A 20947-nucleotide genomic window follows, 5' to 3' on the forward strand; every position below is an offset into this window, starting at 1 on the left:
GGAGGGGTCTGGATAGTTTATCCTGATTGCGTGCTGGAATATTCCCAGGCTTGCCTTCCTTTCTGTTTCTTGGGTACTACAATGGGTTTTTAGACCATACTTCTATCTGGTATTCTCACTTTAACCCTCTGGGGTCTGAGGGGGTTTTTGGGGCCTGGACAAATTTTGACATGTCCTGACATTTGTGCTTTTTTCAGTGTCTTTTAAACATACTAATGTCTAAAGTCTGATAACACTGTAATAAGCACAAAATTGGCTACAATAATATGTGAGCAGCAAGTTTATACATGATTGTGTTTTTGAGAAAAAAGTGTTTATGCATGGTTAGTGAAAAACTACAATTTTTTACTCACTGAAATAAGACCATAAAACACAAACAGAACATTGGTTCACAAGACTTTGGAGACCAGCATAATGAGCCTTTCAGTCAATGTAGATGGGACGGATTAGTGCAGCACAATACAACACAATGAGGAGCCAAACGATCCTCATTTGAGTTAAAATCAGTGTTTTTACTCTGAGGACAAGCTAAAGTATTTGTCTCTGTGTGGAATGTAAGGAGCGCCGCTCCACGTGCGTAACGCGCCATCATCCAAACGCGCAGAAAAAGTGAGTAAATTCTATGATGAAGTTTGATATTTTGTGTCATTTCTCGGGGGTGTGCACATATTTACCTGGTTCACCTGAGATTATTTACATGTGAACAGTGGACAGTGTACAAGGCGGGACCGCATTACCTGTAATGGTCTGGTGCGTCTCCCCAAGTGTGTGTGACCCAGACTTTTCATGCCTTGTTAACCCTGTCCTTTTTCCCCTGTGATCTGGTGAGTCGCCGAATGTGTGTGTGACCCGAACCCGTCTTGTCCCCGTTCTTGTTCCCCTTAGACCTGTGTGACCCCAGAATGTGTGTGTGTGTCCCAGGTCCCATGTCTTGCCCCTTTGTTCATGTTGCCTTGTTCCTTTGTCTGGATTCTCCACACTCCCTGGTGTTCTGTTTAGTTAAGTCATAGCCTTCGTTCTCTCGCCTTGTTTTCTTGTTTCTGGTTTACCTTGGGTTTTATTTTGAAATAAAGTTTTTTTTTAACCTGAGTACCAGTAGAAATAAACTGAATTGAATTGAACTGAATTGAATTCTAATGGTGTTGGCCTGACGCACACACCGAGCAGTAAAAGCACATAACATTTATGATCCTAGGGGAAACATCAGATTAGAATCCAAATGGCACAAATTAAGTCTCCAGTTCAGATGGGCAAGAACACGATGCACACAGGAGGTATCCACACACAATAAAATTTGAAATCTAACAGTGGAAAACTGTAACCAGGCAACATTCCAAACGCCAAGATCCAAACAAAACCAAAGGTCTGCAATTTAAAACCCTCTGGGGTCGACGAACGCGCCGGCGCGTTTTGACGCATCTTTTTCTGATAAGGTCAAAACAAACTTAAATTACTCCGTCAATTCTGATCGTACAGATAAAAGAAGTATATCATTCAAATCTGTAAAGGGTCTAGTTTTAGTGGTATACCATCATAATAACAACAAAACATTGTGCTTTTTTTAAATAAAGAAAGCCGACAGGGTGCGCTCTCAGACTTTTCTGTCTCTGTCATTTCTCTTCACAGAAGCGTAAATAAAACAACCAGAATCTCAGCGAATACTTGCCTCATAAAAATAAGAATTATATGGCTAGAAAGCCTGAAATGTTTTCTTTTGAGTGAAACAATTCAAGTCAAAAACAAATCATCACTTTTTATTTAATCCGTATGAATGTAAGGAGAAGTCCGTTTTTTCCTGTCTCACCTCATAGGGGACCAAGGCATGAGAGAGGGGACAAGGCATGAAAGTCTGGGTCACAAACACCAGAGACACACCAGACTAGAAGGAGACAAAAGCATGGAAAAGGGAACAAGGCATGAGGGTCTGGGTCACAAAACGCACTAAGGGAGACTCACCAGACCACAGGGAAACATGGCATGAACAAAGGGGACAAAACATGAACAAAAACACATGGGTTGGGAAACATGAACTAGGGGAGACTAAGACGAGACTACTTGGAGACATGAACATGAAACAAGGGAACTAAACATGAACACAAGATATGGTGAGGGGATCAAGAGAAAGCAAACAAAATCATCCAGGCAAAGTTATCTACAAACAGAAAACACCAAAAGAAAAAGCTACTTAGCTTAGCCTGGGAAACAAAAGGCAGTCCGTGATTAATAAATCCAAAAAGTGAAAAAACAAAAGCAGGCTTGATGTGTGGCAAACAAAACGAGGCAAAATCAGGTAGACGAGGCATTAGTCAAGGCTCGACAAGGGATGTAGTCAGTTGTGGGCAGTACTGGGCAGGCGACCTCGCAATGAGACTATGGCTGAACAAAGGTATACAAGCAATGTGCAAAACAAGACACAGGTGAACACAATAGAAATAATCAGGTCAAAGTAAAGAGGGACAAAACAGAACAAAACTAAATCCGTCATGATCCTTTGAAATAAACATCCAAAACAGGAAACTCAAAAGTGCGGATCATGACAGCCAATGAAGAGAAGCTAATATACTATCTATTGTAATTCTTCTGTATGTTTTTCAGTCGCTAACTCCTTCAGCATACTTTCAGCTAGAAAAACCATTCAAATGTCAAAATGTTCAGCTTGGATTCAGCTTTTTGATATCTTTTATATTTTTTAAAATATTGATCTGCCTTATGTCCACTACTGTTAGACATGGGAACTTTCTCAGTTCTCATGGTGTCTTCGGTAAGCAGGATGTGCCAACACTTTCATAATATAAGTGTACAGGTATTTAGAGGAAGCAACTGCAAATTTCTAAATGATAATGAATATTCAAATACTGTTCCAAAGATTATCCATCCATTATCTATACCCTGTTATGACCCTTATCTATCTTTTAACTGAGGCTCATCTGAATGCCAACTTTCAAAATAAAAGCCTTTGTTTTGCATTTTTTCTAAGTAAAAGCCAAGAAACAGTAACATGAGCTTAAAATGGGCTTTGGCTACTGGCATTTACACCATGGCTGTTTTAAATGTCAGCCATGGTGTCTTTTCCCAGCAGGCAATGTTCAGTCTTTCACAGTAGGTTAACAGTTATTTATAGGAAGTTGTTAAACCTTTATAAAGTATAATAAACATTCAAAATAAAGTTCAGATTGTAACCTAAGTTCATGTAAGTCTCCTGCACCACCATGTCCTTTCAAAATAAAAGCCTATTTATAGCACTGTGTCAAAATAAAAAGCCCTGAAACAGCAACATGGCCTTAAAATGGACATTGGCTATTGGCATACAGCTTCAGGCACTAATTGAGGCCATTTTTAAAGTCAGCCATGATGTCTTCTTGCAGAAGGACATGGTCAGACTTTCACAATAAAAGTTTACAGTTATTTGTAGGAAGTTAATGCACCTAAACTGATAAATATTCAGAATTAACGTTAAGATTTTAATTTAAGGTCATGTGACTCACCTGCAACATGTCCATCTTTCAAAATAAAAGCCAAGAAACATGAATATAAAGCTTAAAATCAACTTTCTCTAATGACATGCAGCTTTAGACACCAACTGAGGCCATTTTAAATGTTAGCCCTGTTGTTTACTTTGTGTTTTGGTGTCTGAGCACCCCGAACTTGTACGGTGGCCAACAAGGGCAAACGCACCACAACAGCTAAAACACATGCAAAAGAGAAACGATGCAACAGCCAACACACATGCAAGAAAGAAACGCTGCATTTCAAATTAGACTGTCACCCAGGCTAATTCTCCGGGCTGCTCCAGAGCTGCTGTTGGGTAGCTAACAGACCCTGAGCTCAGTGGCTCCACACCCACTAGTGCGGCTAGGCTGTTAAAAAGTCAGACCTTGTGACCTTCACCCGAGTTCATTAATGGAGAGAAAACAGAAGACGGAGCAAAAGTTAGGAATCGGCACACCGGTTTATTATAAAAGTACAGAGACGTCTCCGGAGATCTACTCACACACGCAGGCAGAGAGATCTAAACAATAGATGGAAACTATACAATGTTTAAACTGTTGGGCAGCGCCCCACCAAAAGGAATTTATGATATTACCTTATATGGAGTTGTTATTGCCAACTGTCTTCTATGTGTTCTGGGTGGGGGTCGCTTGAGCAAACCAAGGCCAGTTACTTTCTTTATCTTATGTGAAGTCCCCATGGGTGCATCTGCATTCCACAAGGCTAACTGGCTTTTATTCAAAGGTGCGGAGCCACACTTCCAATTCAGTGATCCTCGCCTTCAAAGCTACCAAAACCCTCACACTTATTACAGGTACCACTATCACTAAAGGAGGCAGAGGAATAACTAAACATGTGGCACACTGAGCAGGGGAGGAGCTTGATAGCTAAAGGTGCTGTCTCCAATTCTGCTTTTGGTAACACTAGGAACCATAAATATACCTGCACTCTGAGAGCGAAGTGGTCTATTGCAATGATATGGTACTGTGAGGCCTTTAAGACATGAAGAAGCGTGATCATGAAGGGATTTGGATGTAGGAAAAGGATTTTAAATTCTATTCAGGATTTCACAGGGAGCAAATGAAGTGAAAAGAAAGTGAAGTGAAAAGAAATATGATCTCTCTTGTTAGTTCCTGTCAGGACTCTGGCTGCAGTATTCTGGATTAACTAGAGGTTTTTTATGGAGATAGTGGGACACCCTGATAGTAATGAGTTAGAGTAATAGAAGTTATTTCTGCCACTCTTTAAAGGACATATCCTAGTCAAAAAAAAAAAAAACTCCAAGGTTTTTCACAGTAGTACTGGAGACCAAGGCTATACCATCTAATGTAGCTATATTATTAAACTATTTCCCAAATACAGTAACTTCTGTTTTCTCTGAATGTGGAATTAGAAATTTACTGGCCATCCAGCCCTTTATGTCCATAAGACATTACTGAAGTCTAGGTAACTGGTTTCATAGATAGATATAGGTGAATGTCGTCTGCATAGCAATGGTAATTATGTAGTGCTTCCTAATACAGGAAGCATGTATAAGGTAAAGAGGATTGGTCCTAGCACAGAACCTTGTGGAACACAATAAACTCTTTTGTGTGTGTGGTAATCATCATAGACATAAACAAATTGGAATCTCTCTGATAAACAAGATTTACGTTAATTCAGCGCTGATCCTTTAATCCCAATCACAGTCTCCGCAATAAGATATTGTGGTCAGTGGTGTCAAAGAATTCTACTTTTGTTTCATCTGCAACAAGATATTTTAAGATATTTTCCCAGTAGTCTTTTGGGAAAATTTTGCATATGGGTGACTCATGAACATGATGTTCACTAGCTCCAATGAATCTTTCAAGTTTTTAGCTGTTACTCTAGGGTTCTTTTTTGACTAACTGAGCATTCTGTGTTGTGCCTTTGGAGGGATCTTGGCTGGGCGCCCACACTTCCAAAATCATCACCATTTGCAGACAATATATCTAATTGTAATCTGATTAATCTTTAAAGTGTTTTAGATGATTGTAGTAACCATTTGTGTAAGCCCTTGTGTTTTATAGTGTGTTGATATTTGTGAGTTTGAAGATCAGGGGCTGTATTCATAAACATCAGAAACCTTCACTTGACCTCATGAGGACAATCAACCAACCTTCTTTCCTGAAACATTCCTGTGCAACAAAATTGCAGATGTAAATATGTTTTGGAGGTGTATGTTTGATTATGTTCCAATGTACTTTTTAAATGAATGACACTGCTTTATCCTACATAAACAGTAACACCCAGGCACTATAGGGAAGGTGTGGCAAATGTGTACAGTGCTGCACTGTTATGGATCTGGGATCACTTCACCTTTGAGATAGGAATTACTTTTAATTTTCACTGACACTGTGCCCATAATAAATATTTAACTGTGAAATTTAAGCTATAGTCAAAAAACATGGCTAAAGGTTTTTAAGCTAAGTTAGGGGTTCTCTGAGATTCTTCTTCTTTATGATCCCAGGCCCCAGATCCCATTTTATGACCAATTGATGCAGAAAACAAGAGAATTGTGAATAGTACCATTACGTTTTCTTGCAAATGTAATTTAAACGACAGATTCACAGTTTTTCACATCTTAAAATAATCTTAAATGTCAAGTGGCCATGTTTTATTTGCAGTAATCATTCCTTGCGTTTAATCCATCAGTAAGCAATCCCGTCCTAATAGTTTTCCGGTTCAAGAAATACGGGACAAGGAAAGAGGACTGTCTCTCTTCACATGTAGAAAAAGTTAGTTAAACTTTAACACGAACTCTTTGAGATTAGGATCTGTTTTTATAAAACAGCCCTGTGAACAATTACATACACTATATACAGTATTGTTCAAAATAATAACAGTACAATGTGACTAACCAGAATAATCCAGGTTTTTAGTATATTTTTTATTTATTTTTTATTTTTATTTATTAAAAAAATAGCAGTGTCTGCCACTGACTGTACAAACTCAAAACTATTTTGTACAAACGTTTTTGTACATTTAGCAATCCTGTGAATCACTAAACTAATATTTAGTTGTATGACCACAGTTTTTTATAACTACTTCACATCTGTGTGGCATGGAGTCAACCAACTTGTGGCACCTTTCAGCTGTTATTCCACTCCATGATTTTTTAACAACATTCCACAATTCATTTACATTTCTTGGTTTTGCTTCAGAAACAGCATTTTTGATATCACCCCACAAGTTCTCGATTGGATTAAGGTCCGGGGGTTGGCCACTCCATAACATTAATTTTGTTGGTTTGGAACAAAGACTTTGCTCGTTTACTAGTGTGTTTGGGGTCATTGTCTTGTTGAAACAACCATTTCAAGGGCATGTCCTCTCCAGCATAAGGCAGCATGACCTCTTCAAGTATTTTGACATATGCAAACTGATCCATGATCCCTGGTATGCGATAAATAGGCCCAACACTATAGTAGGAGAAACATGCCCATATCATGATGCTTGCACCACCATGCTTCACTGACTTCACTGTGTACTGTGGCTTGAATTCAGAGTTTGGGGGTCATCTCACAAACTGTCTATGGCCCTTGGACCCAAAAAGAACAATTTTAGTCTCATCAGTCCACAAAATGTTCCTCCATTTCTCTTTAGGCCAGTTGATGTGTTCTTTGGCAAATTGTAACCTCTTCTGCACATGCCTTTTTTTTTTAACAGAGGGACTTTGCGGGGGATTCTTGAAAATAGAATAGCTTCACACAGACGTCTTCTAACTGTCACAGTACTTACAGGTAACTCCAGAATGTCTTTGATCATCCCGGAGCTGATCATTGGCTGAGCCTTTGCCATTCTGGTTATTCTTCGATCCATTTTGATGGTTGTGTTCCGTTTTCTTCCACGCCTCTCTGGTTTTGCCCTCCATTTTAAGGCATTGGAGATCATTTTAGCTGAACAGCCTATAATTTTTTGCACCTCTTTACAGGTTTTCCCTTCTCCAATCAACTTTTTAATCAAAGTACGCTGTTCTTCTGAACAATGTCTTGAACGACCCATTTTCCTCAGGCTTTCAAATGCATGTTCAACAAGTTCTGGCTTCATCCTTAAATAGGGGCCACCTGATTTACACCTGTTTTTTCACAAAATTGATGACCTCACTGATTGAATGCCACACTGCTATTTTTTTGAACACACCCCTTTCAACTAATTGCCCAATTGCACAGCCTTAAGAGCGTGCATATCATGAATGCTGGGTCTTGTTTGTTTTCTGAGAATCTACTGCACCTACTGGTAACTTGTTTGCCATGTAGCAATAAAAAATATACTAAAAACCTGGATTATTCTGGTTAGTCACATTGTACTGTTATTATTTAGAACAATACTGTATAAAATTTACATGGAACTTATTCAAACCAAAAAACAAATGCAAACATTGCAACAATAGTTAAAATAATCACTACTAGGTCTACTGTTGTATAATATTAGCTAATAAAGTTTTAAAATCTCTAACTTCAAGTTGCATCACAGCTATTCCAGTAGTGATTGGCATTGAACTGGAAGCCAGTCGTCCTCTTCTGTGCTTTGTGTGAGGAACTTATAAAGTCCGCTTGTGGTCTGGTATTATGATTGTTAGTTCTAGAATCGACTATGTTAAATATTTTGACAAATAGCAAGGTCTTATAGATGAAGACACAGGTACACTGTGCTGTGGTACACTAGATGCTCTACCTGAGCTTTTCATAATACTCGCTATCTTTTTGTGATTATTTTGTGATTGTTAACTTATTGCCATAAGTTAATATAAGGCTGAGCTAGACAAATTAAATTAGTTACATCTAAAGGTAGCCTACAGTCCTTTTAGTACATATTTAATAGTTTCTTAGCTAGCTAAAGAGCAAGATTGCTATGTTTTTTTCTTTTTTTACCAAACACTTTTTCTTCTTTTTGTCAGGATCCGTATCTTTTGACTTCCAGTTTCTTTTATTTTGTAGGATCCTGACAGGAACTGGTTCTTGTTTCATTTTGGTTCACTTTTCTTTGACCTAATTAGTTATTGTTTTCACCTGTTCCTTGTTTGTGTCTTGTCTTTATATACCTTGGTTGAACCATGTTTCAGTGCCAGGTTGTCTGTTTAGACATTGTTTTGTTAGTTAAGCCAGTGGTCTGAGAGCTGTTTTTACATTGTTTTGAGACCTGCTAAGGTATCGTTTTTGATACACTTGCATTTATTTTTGGAATTTGATCATGGATTACCTTTTGTTTCCCCCAGGTTTAATTTAAGTATTCTGCCTCCTTTTTCTTATTAGTTTTCTGGTCCTTTTCCCATGTCCCCTTTTTATGTGTCATGTTTCATGCCCTTGTGTTCCCATTCCTTGATTCCCTGTGTTCCATGTTTTTGTTCTTTGTGTAGTCTGGTGTGTCTCCCTCAATGTGTGTGTGACCCAGACTACCTCATGCCCTGACTCCCTAGTTTCATGTTCATGTTTTCTTGTAGTCTGAGTCCCAGACTACTTCATGCCCCGAGTCCCTGTGTTCACGTTCATGTTTTCTCGTAGTCTGGTGCGTCTCTCCAGTTGTGTGTGTGTGTGTGTGTGTGACCCAGACTACCTCATGCCCTGTCTCCCTTCTTGTGTTCACGTGTCTGTGTGGTCTGGTGCGTCTCCCCAGGTGTGTGTGACCCAGACCCTCATGCCTTGTTCCCTGGTGTCCATGTCTTCATTTGGTGTTCATGTTTCATGTCCTTGTGTTCCCTGCCTTGACCTGTCCCTTCTTAGCCAAGTGTTTTGTTTCTTGTTTTTGCCTAGTTTAGTTAAATAAAGTCTTGTTTTGAACCCTGAGTACCAGAGTGGGCGCATCTTTGGTCCAAAAACTTATAATAGTTTCCTGAAACCTGACACTTTTTTGACACTAAGATATACTTGTATATAATGTGTAATCCATAACTGTTTACAAGGGCATTTTGTGACTCTGCAGCTTCGAAGTCTATCAACCATGGCTGTCAAGCACTCACTGAAGTAGTCTCTGCGGTACCCTGACTAACCTCTCTCCCCCTCCCTCCATACAGTCTTTCCTGTATCTGGCCTGGTATATGACTATGTCCATCCTGGGACACTATAACAACTTCTTCTTTGCTGCCCATCTGCTTGACATTGCTATGGGTTTTAAGACACTGCGTACCATCCTGTCTTCCGTCACACACAATGGCAAACAGGTAAAGAACTGCATACAGTATTTGACTTACCATACATTCAAAGAAGCTTTGTGTTTTACTATAATAATAAGAGCTGCCTGCTTGTGTTGGAGTTCTGCCTTTGAGTGATGAGTGCAATGAGGCAGGAGGGATGCTCAAGTGCAGCTACTTAAGTGCAGCTATAATTTTGAAAGGCACCAAAAATACTAAGAGACACTATTGTAAATTAAACCTCTCTACTGTTAGGGACTGTTTAGATAATTTAATAAATACTTAGGAGTATCCAGAAACACAAAAATATGTATTCAAACTCCTTTTTGTATTAGGCCAAGGCAGATGGCCGCCCAAACTGAGCCCGGTTCTGCTGGAGGTCTTTTCTTCCGTTAAAGGGAGTTTTTCCTCTCCACTGTCGCCAAGTGCTTGTTCATAAGGGATTTGTTGGGTTTTTTGTTTTTGTAAAGTGCCTTGAGATGATTTGGTTATATACAAATAAAATTGAATTGTGTTTTTGTATTTGTTGCATAAATAACATTCAGTTTCAGTGTATTCACAGTGCAATGCCAACTCTGAGTACATCTGACATCGTTCGCAAATTATAAAGTCTGCTGGATAGTATGGCTATGTTCAGGTGTGTGTGTGTGCATAATGTGGTAGGTTATATATGTGGCATGTTACTAAAGAACCGAAGAGGGAGAGAGATTGTGGGAACACATGTGAGATCTACCTGAACAGAGAGAAACATTATGATGAGCTAAGAATCTTGGTCATAGACCAGACTAAGCACAGAATGTAATTGTTTAGCATCAAATAACACACAAGCAAGCAGGTTTTCTTGATGCCCAGGAGTACCGTGAGGTCTTCGACTTTTGTTTGCGTCTGTAGCAGGTCTTTCTCCATCCCCAACATTTTGTGTCAGGGACAAGGGTAGCCCAGATAGTGTCTATAGTCTCAACCCTCTGCTTGGTATTGGGCAATTTTGAGACTCCCAAGGTCCCCTTACAGTCTGTCAAGGTGTTGTGCACCCCTCTGATCACACTCAAGGCTTCCCAGTCTCCAGTGCCGGCTTCCCAGTCTCAGTTGCCTGCACTCCAGTCTTAGATGTCGACTCCCCTGTCTCCGCCGCCAGATCCCCAATCTCCACCACCTGCACTCCAGTCTCCATCGCTGGCAGTCCAGTCTTTGTCGCCGGCTCTCCAGTCTCTGTCGCCGGCTCCCAAGTCTCCGTTGCCGGCATTTCTATCTCCAGTGCTGGTCTCCCATACTCAGCTGCCTGCACTACAATCCCTACTGCCGGCTTCCCAGTCTCCATCGCCGGCAGTCCTGTCTCTGGAGCCGGCCTCCAAACCTCAGCTTCCGTCCTTCCAGTCTCCACTGCTGGCTCTTCAGTCTCTGTTGCCTGGTTCCAAGTCTCCCCTGCCTCTAACACTGGCAGAGGCTTGCGCCATCTGGCAGGAGCTTAAGGCACAGTCCCTTTTATCTCTCACCCTTTGGGACATCGCCTATGATCCTTCTAGCTTTCAGAGCTTCCAGTCCCTCAGCCTGAGCTTCCAGTCCCTCACCTGAGCCTCCAGTCAAACAGCCAGAGCTTCCAGGTCCACAGCCAGAGTCTCCAAGCCCACTGCCAGTCTCCAGCCTCCCTGTCCGAGTCTCCAGCACTCCAACCCGAGTTGCAGCTTCCAGGACCTCAGTTGGCCAACGATCCCATCCCCGCTGAGGCTGCACTTCTGCTTCCAGGACCTCAGTTGAACGCATCCCTGCTGAGAGTCCAACTCTGCTTCCAGGACCTCAGTGTGCCAACGACTGCATCCTTCACTGCACCTAAGGTTCCTCTGCAGTTCCCCGGGGCTCAGTGTGCCGATGAGGGCAACCCCATTGAGGCTCTTCCCAAGTATCAGGTTCCATCCTTGCTTCCTGGGCCTCAGTGTGTCGACAATGGCATCCCCTATGAGGTTCCTCTCCGGGCCTCAGTGTGCCGATGACCGTGTCCCCGCTGAGGCTCTTCCTGAGCACCAGGTTCCCTCCCTGCTTCCTGGGCCCCACTGAGGTCCCAGCTCCTGTCCCCAATCTTCAGACCTGGGTCGGCCAGGTATGTTGACACCACTGCTACTGCAGTGCTCCTAAGGGGCTATCCTCCAGGGAGTCCCTGGATCCCAGCTCTCTCGAGGGGCCATCCTCTGGTGCGGCCCTGGACTCCTGATCTCTTCAGAGCAACCACAGCATCAGAGCCGCGATTCTGTGTGTGTGTGTGGGGGGGTGGGGTTGGGGGGGCAATCAAGACCATATAGGACATCAATGCAAAATTTGTCAATATACGAAAGTTGTTTCTTCTAAAACATAGAAAGTATCAAGTATAGTGAAAAACACTTGACATAGTAGTGTCACCCTCATATATTTGTATAGTGAACAATAATTCTTTACATTAAATAATGTCATTTTGCTGCCACTGGTATAAACATTGTGCTGGTATCTTCTGTCTTCCAGCTGGTATTAACAGTTGGCCTGTTAGCAGTGGTGGTGTATCTTTACACAGTAGTGGCCTTCAACTTCTTCAGGAAGTTCTACAACAAGAGTGAAGATGGAGAACTGCCCGACATGAAGTGTGACGACATGCTGACAGTGAGTATGATAAGTCTCAATTATTAGTAAGTAGCGATTAGATTAGATAAACTTTATTGGTCCACAAGGGAAATTCCTTGGTCACTGTAGCTCAGTTACATGCAGACAATCTTGAAAACTATTAAATAATAAAAATGAAAATAGAATAGAAAAATACGAGCAGAAAATACATTTGAATATGTACAATATACACAGATAGAAGTAAGATGTATGGAGTTTCTATATGATGGAGGAGGATGTAGCACTGGTAAAAATGTTAATTTCTGCGAATGCTGTTTCTGGCATTTTTCATTATTTCACATACAAGTCTATGGATAATGCACAGATGTCAGAAATGTTGTGTAAAGAACAACTTCATTGCTGAGCCAAACAAGCAGAATGTATGTCTGCCCTTATAAAATCATGACAACTGCAATTGCTAAAGATACTATCTGACCATTTTCCCTGTTTTTTTAAAAAAAAAAAAAAAAGTTTTCTATCTGTGTGACTTTTTTAAAATTGTCCAGTATTCCTTAAATTGTGCCAGGGGTATGTAAATTTATGAGCACAGTACTGTTTCATCTGATCACATAAATTGTGACTAATCAATAAAGAGCTCACCCATTGGTGGGTAAGATAAATAAACTATGTACAGTATGTGTATGATTGGTTGATTTCTTTGTAATAAATTTGTATTGACCTTGATGAAGGCCATAAGCCAAAACTCTGGATCAGCAATAAAATTCTTTACACAGCAAGTGTTGCTGGAGTTTTTCCCTCTCGTATTGACACCCTTACTTCATACATCTTGTGAAGTTGTCCTTCATGCTGACATTATTTTTTTGTCATCTACATTGTGTGGTGTTAGTGAACATTACACCATGGTTTGTTTGTTGCTATTCAGTCTCATTGTTTTGCCCATTGTCTTACTGCTGTTATATATGATAATGTGAATAACATTGTCTGACTGAAAATAAGAGGTATTCTGTGGGGCTTGTCAGTGAAGAGGGTCTAGCACCATTTATGGACAGAAAGTCATGGGTCAGATACTCAGTCTGACTTTGTCAGCCTGAGACTAAGCTGCTGAGATTACATGGTCTTCTTTTGTCAGTTTTTCCAGGCATCAAATAGTGAAGATGCTATTTAAGGCTCTTCGGGTTATAGTATTTGGTATCATGAAGCACAGTATAGGTGATGCTGTATAATAGGATGTAAAAACAGAAGGGTTTTTCATTATTACTGGAACAGGTATCTTTATGATACAGGAATCTGGTACAGGAGTTTAGCTCAAAGAAAGCTATAACTCGAATATATAGGAAAATCATTTCAGCGATGGTGTGAGAACATGGGTAAAAATAGAATAACAGATGTGATAATGCTGTGCCCTACTGCCCAGCTGTCTGAATGAAAGACTATATAAGGGCTCTATAGTTTGTGTTTTCTAGAGTGATGGAGGTGTCACCTGGAAATTTCAAAACACACACTATAATCTCCTGTAGTCAGCCACCCATAACATTCTATGTAGTTCTGCTTCCTATTAAGGGTTTGCAAGTGACAGCTTGATCTACAAAAGGGTGACACAGGTTTAGATGGATGAAGGGATAGACTGATGAATGGCAACTGCCCTGGGGAGGTTCTTCCTTCTCTTCACACTGTATGAATATATCCCTTAAAATAACACACAGCAGGATAACACATCTCTCCTTTTCTGTTCACTTCCTTTCTTAGCCTTCATGTTTCTCCCTCTGTGCTGGGGTTTTCCCATTTTCTCCTCTCTTCTTTTTGAGTTCTTCTTTGCATCATGTTCCCTCTATATACATTGTACACCTTGTATTTTCCAGCTGTCATAGTTTATTGTAATGTCTGTGTAATCATGTGTAGTCTCACAAAACAAAAACATTTAGAGATGTAAAAAAGTAATGGATGAAGAGTGAGCATGTGAATTCCACAAAGCTGAAAGCTGATGACAGCTTGCACCCCTTACTGTCAGTCATGGAATCTTAACAAACTTGTGGCATTCTTATTACATATTACTCACATATTATTGGGATAGATATCACTGTTGCAGAAATTCCTACAATTGTATCACCCTTGTCTCTTTGCTCTCACTCCTCACATGGAGAGTGTGGAGACTGTGCCATCATTTGAAGTCAACCATCTTGTTTTTTTTCTTCCACAGCCTCAAAGTAGGCTACTTTTTGGCTATTAACCTGCAGTTTCTCACCACTAATATAGCAAAACATTATTTTTTAATGTTTTAATTCTGTTTCACTTCCTTGGTTTTAATGCTGACTCAGTGCTGACACAAAAACATGTACAGACCTAACAGTTTGTACATTTTAAGATCCCCCCTCCCTCTCCCCCCTTAAACTTAAACATGTCTCTCATCTTTTCCCAGTGCTACATGTTTCACATGTATGTAGGTGTGAGAGCAGGTGGAGGGATTGGTGACCAGATTGAGGACCCAGCAGGTGATGAGTATGAGATCTATCGCATCATCTTTGACATCACTTTCTTCTTCTTTGTCATTGTTATCCTCCTGGCTATCATCCAGGGTGAGAGATCTCACATACACAAACACACATACTGAATGTATTAAAGGTTTGAAACTCACAGAAATGGCTATTCCAGGGATTGTCCTTATGTTAGAAAGGTCAACTACCTTGTTTTTGGTTCTTGTGATCTAAAGCTTATCAGAAGATGGAATCTATAAAAAACCTATAAATATATATAAATGTAATGCAACCATGCTTCCATTTTTTTCATACTATCTAGTTATGGAACTAGTTGCCAAAGATAAATCATAATTCTTTTAATTGCAAGAGAAAACACAGAACACTAATAGGATGACAAAAGGAAAAAAACAAATCATTCCTCCAACCACCCATTAGCTACTTGCTCTGCAGGTTTTGAGGGTAATGGGTTGGACACAGCAATAAAGCTTTCTATTTACACAATAGAGACTCATCATTAAAAGCGTAATACATACAATCTATAAAACACTCTGCTGAAGGCAGAGTGAAAACCTAGACATGTAAATCCCACAGTGCTGCTCATAAGTTTACATATCCTTAACTAAATTTGTGAAATATTGGCAGTTGTTTGAAAATATGACTGATCATATTTAAAGATAGAGGTCAGATGAATCTATTTATCATGACATTTATTATGTATGCCTTTTTTAGCCATAATCATGACTGAAATCTGATACCAAACTTACCCATCACTTCCTCATCATCTCTGTTTCCCTCACCAACATGTCTGTTGAAGTCTGCCCCAATCACCACTCTCTCACCACTAGGGATACCCTGAATCACCTCATCCATCTCCCTCCAGAATTTCTCTTTCTCTTCTAACTCACATCCTACCTGTGGGGCATAACCACTGACAACATTCAACATCACACCTTCAACTTCCCGCTTCATACTCTCCTATCTGACACTCTCTTCACCTCCAGAACATTCCTAGCAAAATCCTCCTTCAGGATATCTCCTACTCCATTCTTCTTTCCATCTGCACCATGATAAAATGGCTTGAACCCTGCTTCTAATCTATAGGCCTTGCCACCTTTCCACCTGGACTCCTGAACACACAAGATATCCACCTTTCTTCTCTCCATCATATCAGCCAACTCTCTAGTTTTCCCTGACAAAGTCCCTACATTCAAAATCCCTACCCTAAGTCCTACACTCCTGCCCTTCCTCTTCTCTCTTTCCCTACGAACACGCCTTCCTCCTCTCCTTCGACCAACAGTAGTCCAATTTCCACTGGCACCCTGTAAGTCAACAGCACCAGTGGCAATTGTTGTTAACCCGGGCCGCGACTGATCCTGTATGGAAGCTATATTTGTGATTTGCATGTTTGATTTGGCTTCGATTTTACGTCAGATGCCCTTCGTGACACAACCCTCTGCATTTACCTGGGCTTGGGACCGGCACATGAAGACACTGGATTGTGCCCCCTTGTGGTTGCATTATTTATTGAGTATTTATACACAGACACTAATTACAATCACACAAGTCACAGGTGTGGAAACTTAACCTTAATAGCTATTGAAACTTGTCAACTTGTATATATTATCAGCCCAAACATACAAGAGTCTGTAAACCTGGGAGATAGTGGTTAACATGACTAAAAAGGCACAATCTGTCATATTTTGCAAAAATTAGCAATATTTCATAAAATTTGACAGGGGTATATAAACTTATGAGCAGAACTGTAACTATTTAAATGCTTGTGCTGGTGTTCAGTACGTCACAGTGGATTTGGATAAAGGTAAATTATTTAAGTTGCCTCATATGATTTTATTGCTCAGTCGCTCCAACTCAACAGATAGAGAGAAGAAGAAACATTCAAAACAGATTCACTGGAGTTCAACCCAGACCTTCGTGGTTCACAATAAGTATATTCACCTTTTGAACTATAAATGCACTTCATGAATAATCTAAAAACCAAATAAAAAGAGGCCAATAAGAATTGATGCAGGCCTATTGTGAGTTATATTTATTTTGGTCATTGTGGCCCCTCCTATATAATCAGCTCTAGAGAAATCTACCACAGTGCCCCAAATCAACACACAGCTACCTGTATTATAATAGTGAGGTTGTAGTAGAGGAATTAAAAAAACAAAAATAGTAATGATGAAATAAAGTTATACTTATGAATTTAAACAGAAACTGGTTCTATGTGTATTATATACTAATATTAAATACTACTAAACTAATGCCAATCCTGACTAGAAACTATTGTTAGCAAGGTAGTGTGTGCTATGGGTAATTAGAGGTAGGTAAGTTGGGAGGTCTGGCTACTCAGAGAAGAACTTGACAGCAACAGGCTACCCCTAACAATAAGACTGTTCCAAAATATAAAATAGTAAATCTAAAGAGTATGAATTACAACACAGAGAGTAGCAGAAAAAATTAACATTATAAGAGTAGATATTTAGATGTAAAGAATTTAGAGTAGGAGAAGCAACAGACAGCTGAAGTGTCAGCCACACAAAAGTTACAATGTATAGTTACCTATGTTGTCCTATTTAATTTCTACACCATCTGTGCTCTGTGAAATTTTAGGGTTGATCATTGATGCTTTTGGAGAGCTGAGAGACCAGCAGGAACAAGTGAAAGAAGACATGGAGGTGAAAACACACACTCCCCCATACATTTTCTGGAGAAATACTATAACCTTAACCATTAACACTACCTGGTTAACAGTAAACTAAACTAACTAAATAGTACCTGCTTAAACTTTAAAGAGCTTTTTACACACCAATTTTTATAAATACTGAATGCAATTTAAACATATCTGTGAAATTTTATTCAACACGAAGACCATGCAAAATACAGTGGGTACGGAAAGTATTCAGACCCCTTTAAATTTTTCACTCTTTGTGTCATTGCAGCCATTTGCCAAAATCAAAAAAGTTCATTTTATTTCTCATTAATGTACACTCAGCACCCCATCTTGACAGGAAAAAACAGAAATGTAGAAATTTTTGCAAATTTATTAAAAAAGAACAACTGAAATATCACATGGTCATAAGTATTCAGACCCTTTGCAGAGTGACACTCATATTTAACTCACATGCTGTCCATTTCTTCTGATCCTCCTTGAGATGGTTCTGCTCCTTCATTGGAGTCCAGCTGTGTTTAATTAAACTGATTGGACTTGATTAGGAAAGGCACACACCTGTCTATATAAGACCTTACAGCTCACAGTGCATGTCAGAGCAAATGAGAATCATGAGGTCGAAGGAACTGCCCAAGGAGCTCAGAGACAGAATTGTGGCAAGGCACAGATCTTGCCAAGGTTACAAAAGAATTTCTGCAGCACTCAAGGTTCCTAAGAGCACAGTGGCCTCCATAATCCTCAAATGGAAAAAGTTTGGGACGACCAGAACTCTTCCTAGACCTGGCCGTCCAGCCAAACTGAGCAATCGTGGGAGAAGAGCCTTGGTGAGAGAGGTAAAGAAGAACCCAAAGATCACTGTGGCTGAGCTCCAGAGATGCAGTAGGGAGATGGGAGAAAGTTCCACAGAGTCAACTATCACTGCAGCCCTCCACCTGTCGGGGCTTTATGGCAGAGTGGCCCGATGGAAGCCTCTCCTCAGTGCAAGACACATGAAAGCCCACATAGAGTTTGCCAAAAAACACATGAAGGACTCCCAGACCATGAGAAATAAGATTCTCTGGTCTGATGAGACCAAGATTGAACTTTTTGGCGTTAATTCTAAGCGGTATGTGTGGAGAAAACCAGGCACTGCTCATCCCCTGTCCAATACAATCCCTACAGTGAAACATGGTGGTGGGAGCATCATGTTGTGGGGGTGTTTTTCAGCTGCAGGGACAGGACGATTGGTTGCAGTTGAAAGAAAGATGAATGCGGCCAAGTACAGAGATATCCTGGAAGAAAACCTCTTCCAGAGTGCTCAGGACCTCAGACTGGGCCGAAGGTTCATCTTTCAACAGGACAATGACCCTAAGCACACAGCTAAAATGACAAAGGAGTGGCTTCGGAACAACTCTGTGACCATTCTTGACTGGCCCAGCCAGAGCCCTGACCTAAACCCAATTGAGCATCTCTGGAGAGACCTGAAAATGGCTGTCCACCAATGTTCACCATCCAGCCTCACAGAACTGGAGAGGATCTGCAAGGAAGAATGGCAGAGGATCCCCAAATCCAGGTGTGAAAAACTTGTTGCATCCTTCCCAAGAAGACTTATGGCTGTACTAGCTCAAAAGGGTGCTTCTACTCAATACTGAGCACAGGGTCCGAATACTTATGACCATGTGATATTTCAGTTTTTCTTTTTTAATAAATTTGCAAAAATTTCTACATATCTGTTTTTTTCTGTCAAGATGGGGTGCTGAGTGTACATTAATGAGAAATAAAATGAACTTTTTTGATTTTGGCAAATAGCTGCAATGACACAAAGAGTGAAAAATTTAAAGGGGTCTGAATACTTTCCGTACCCACTGTACACACAGAAACGCCGTGGGTTAAACCTAGAACCTATGAGGCAACAGTGCTAACCACTGTATCACTTGCACAGAGATAGTGCTTAATAGTTTAACAGCACAAGGGAACCTCTGCCATCCCCCTAATTCATGTCAAAGCTATTTTGTCTTCCATTGTACCAGCTTTTTACCCTAACCTTACACTAACATTAAACATTAAAACAATCTGTCAATCTAAAATTCAGGGATTTATATACTGGGGAGCATGAAGAAGAGCAATTCACCACGATTTGAGTAATACCAATTGCACACAAACATACACCACTACCACCATAATATTTCCAAATTTTCAATTAAACTGGCAGGTTTAAAATTGTAGGGTGTGGCATTTTCCCACCACCATAGGATCTCCAGTCCTGCTGACACAGAAACAAGAGTACAGATCAACAGTACCACAGTCTTTATATAGGTATTGTTTTGGGTGGAGCTGACAGCTGCTTCTTTGGAGGACATCTCCTGCAACTGCTTCGCCCATCTCCCTGCTCTTCACCCAGTGTGTAGTCAGTGCCACCTGCCCATGCAGTCATTCTTTGCTCCATTCCTACGGTCATCTGGAACCGTTATCCACAGGTGACGTTATCTCTGATGCTCACCCAGACAACAGTGGAGGCTTCTCTGGGCCATTTTCATGGCCATAAGCTACATCTCCTCTGGCACTTTTCAGTGTGTGTAGTTTGCATGTCACTCATTATGGGGTAATCATTCTTAGCTGCGCCAAGTCACCAGGGAGACTCACCGGCCACGTAGAGATCACAGATTATAACCAACAGCTAAATGTTTGTTTGTTTTTTTTGTAATGATCACTAACAATATCCATGTTTCTCTTTCAGACCAAATGTTTTATCTGTGGAATAGGTAATGACTACTTTGACACAGTGCCACATGGCTTTGAAACACACACCCTACAGGAGCACAACCTAGCCAACTACTTGTGAGTTTATCTGGATCTTTTGTGTGTTTGTATGTGTATTCTTGTACCTATAACATATTCCAGGTGGTTGTTATATCTAGAACCTGGATTCTTCTGCCTCTTGCAATAATGAAGGTAGAATTATAAACAGGTGTAGCTGAGCTGTTTTATAGATGTTGGCTTATAATGACCCTGAGTTTTTAAACACAATTATTTAAACAGTAGTGTAGCTACAGTATACTATACTCAGAAAGTCGATTTGTGAGAGGCATTAAAGAGAACAGAGCTCAGTGCGATTTTTGTCATACTTGCTCTTGTTTAATACATTTTACTGTCAAACAAGTAATTATTTAAGGTTTACGTCAGCATTACCATTTGAACTTAGTAATTTAGGATGTGGATTTGGTTCAAGGTGAATATGCACCTCTCATCTATATTTTGTGTAATTCTTGCTTTGCCAAAATTATGGCCAAAGAGAGATGAGTCTTAATCCTGACCCTACAGCACAAGAGTAGTATTTTTTTTATCAACATCATGCACTGTTGATGTTTGTGTATGTGGGTATATTTGTGGTAATGTTGTCAATGGTATGTTTTTCTAATGTGTGTGTGTGTGTGTTTCAGATTTTTTGTGATGTATCTCATCAACAAAGATGAAACAGAGCACACAGGCCAGGTAAACCAACTGACTTTCCTTTGGTCTGAGTAAATATGTACTGCATTTTATCCACTGCTTTTGATCTTTGCTGTTGATTATTTTCATTGCCTCAGTATGCTTCAAAAA

The 20947-nt window shown here is 40.2% G+C and overlaps 1 protein-coding gene across 1 annotated transcript in view; it reads left to right on the forward strand.

The window, feature by feature from the left end:
• The window catches only part of ryr2a (ryanodine receptor 2a (cardiac)), a 289201-nt gene that overhangs the window by 264456 nt on the left and 3798 nt on the right, over window positions 1-20947 (forward strand). Inside the window, 6 exon segments of the mRNA XM_026315769.2 lie at window positions 9518-9664; window positions 12125-12259; window positions 14637-14793; window positions 17311-17375; window positions 20085-20185; window positions 20788-20839. Of these exon segments, the coding sequence (XP_026171554.1) occupies window positions 9518-9664; window positions 12125-12259; window positions 14637-14793; window positions 17311-17375; window positions 20085-20185; window positions 20788-20839 (657 nt within the window).

This window comes from Mastacembelus armatus, chromosome 19 (genome assembly GCF_900324485.2).
Source record: "Mastacembelus armatus chromosome 19, fMasArm1.2, whole genome shotgun sequence".
NCBI lineage: Eukaryota > Metazoa > Chordata > Actinopteri > Synbranchiformes > Mastacembelidae > Mastacembelus > Mastacembelus armatus.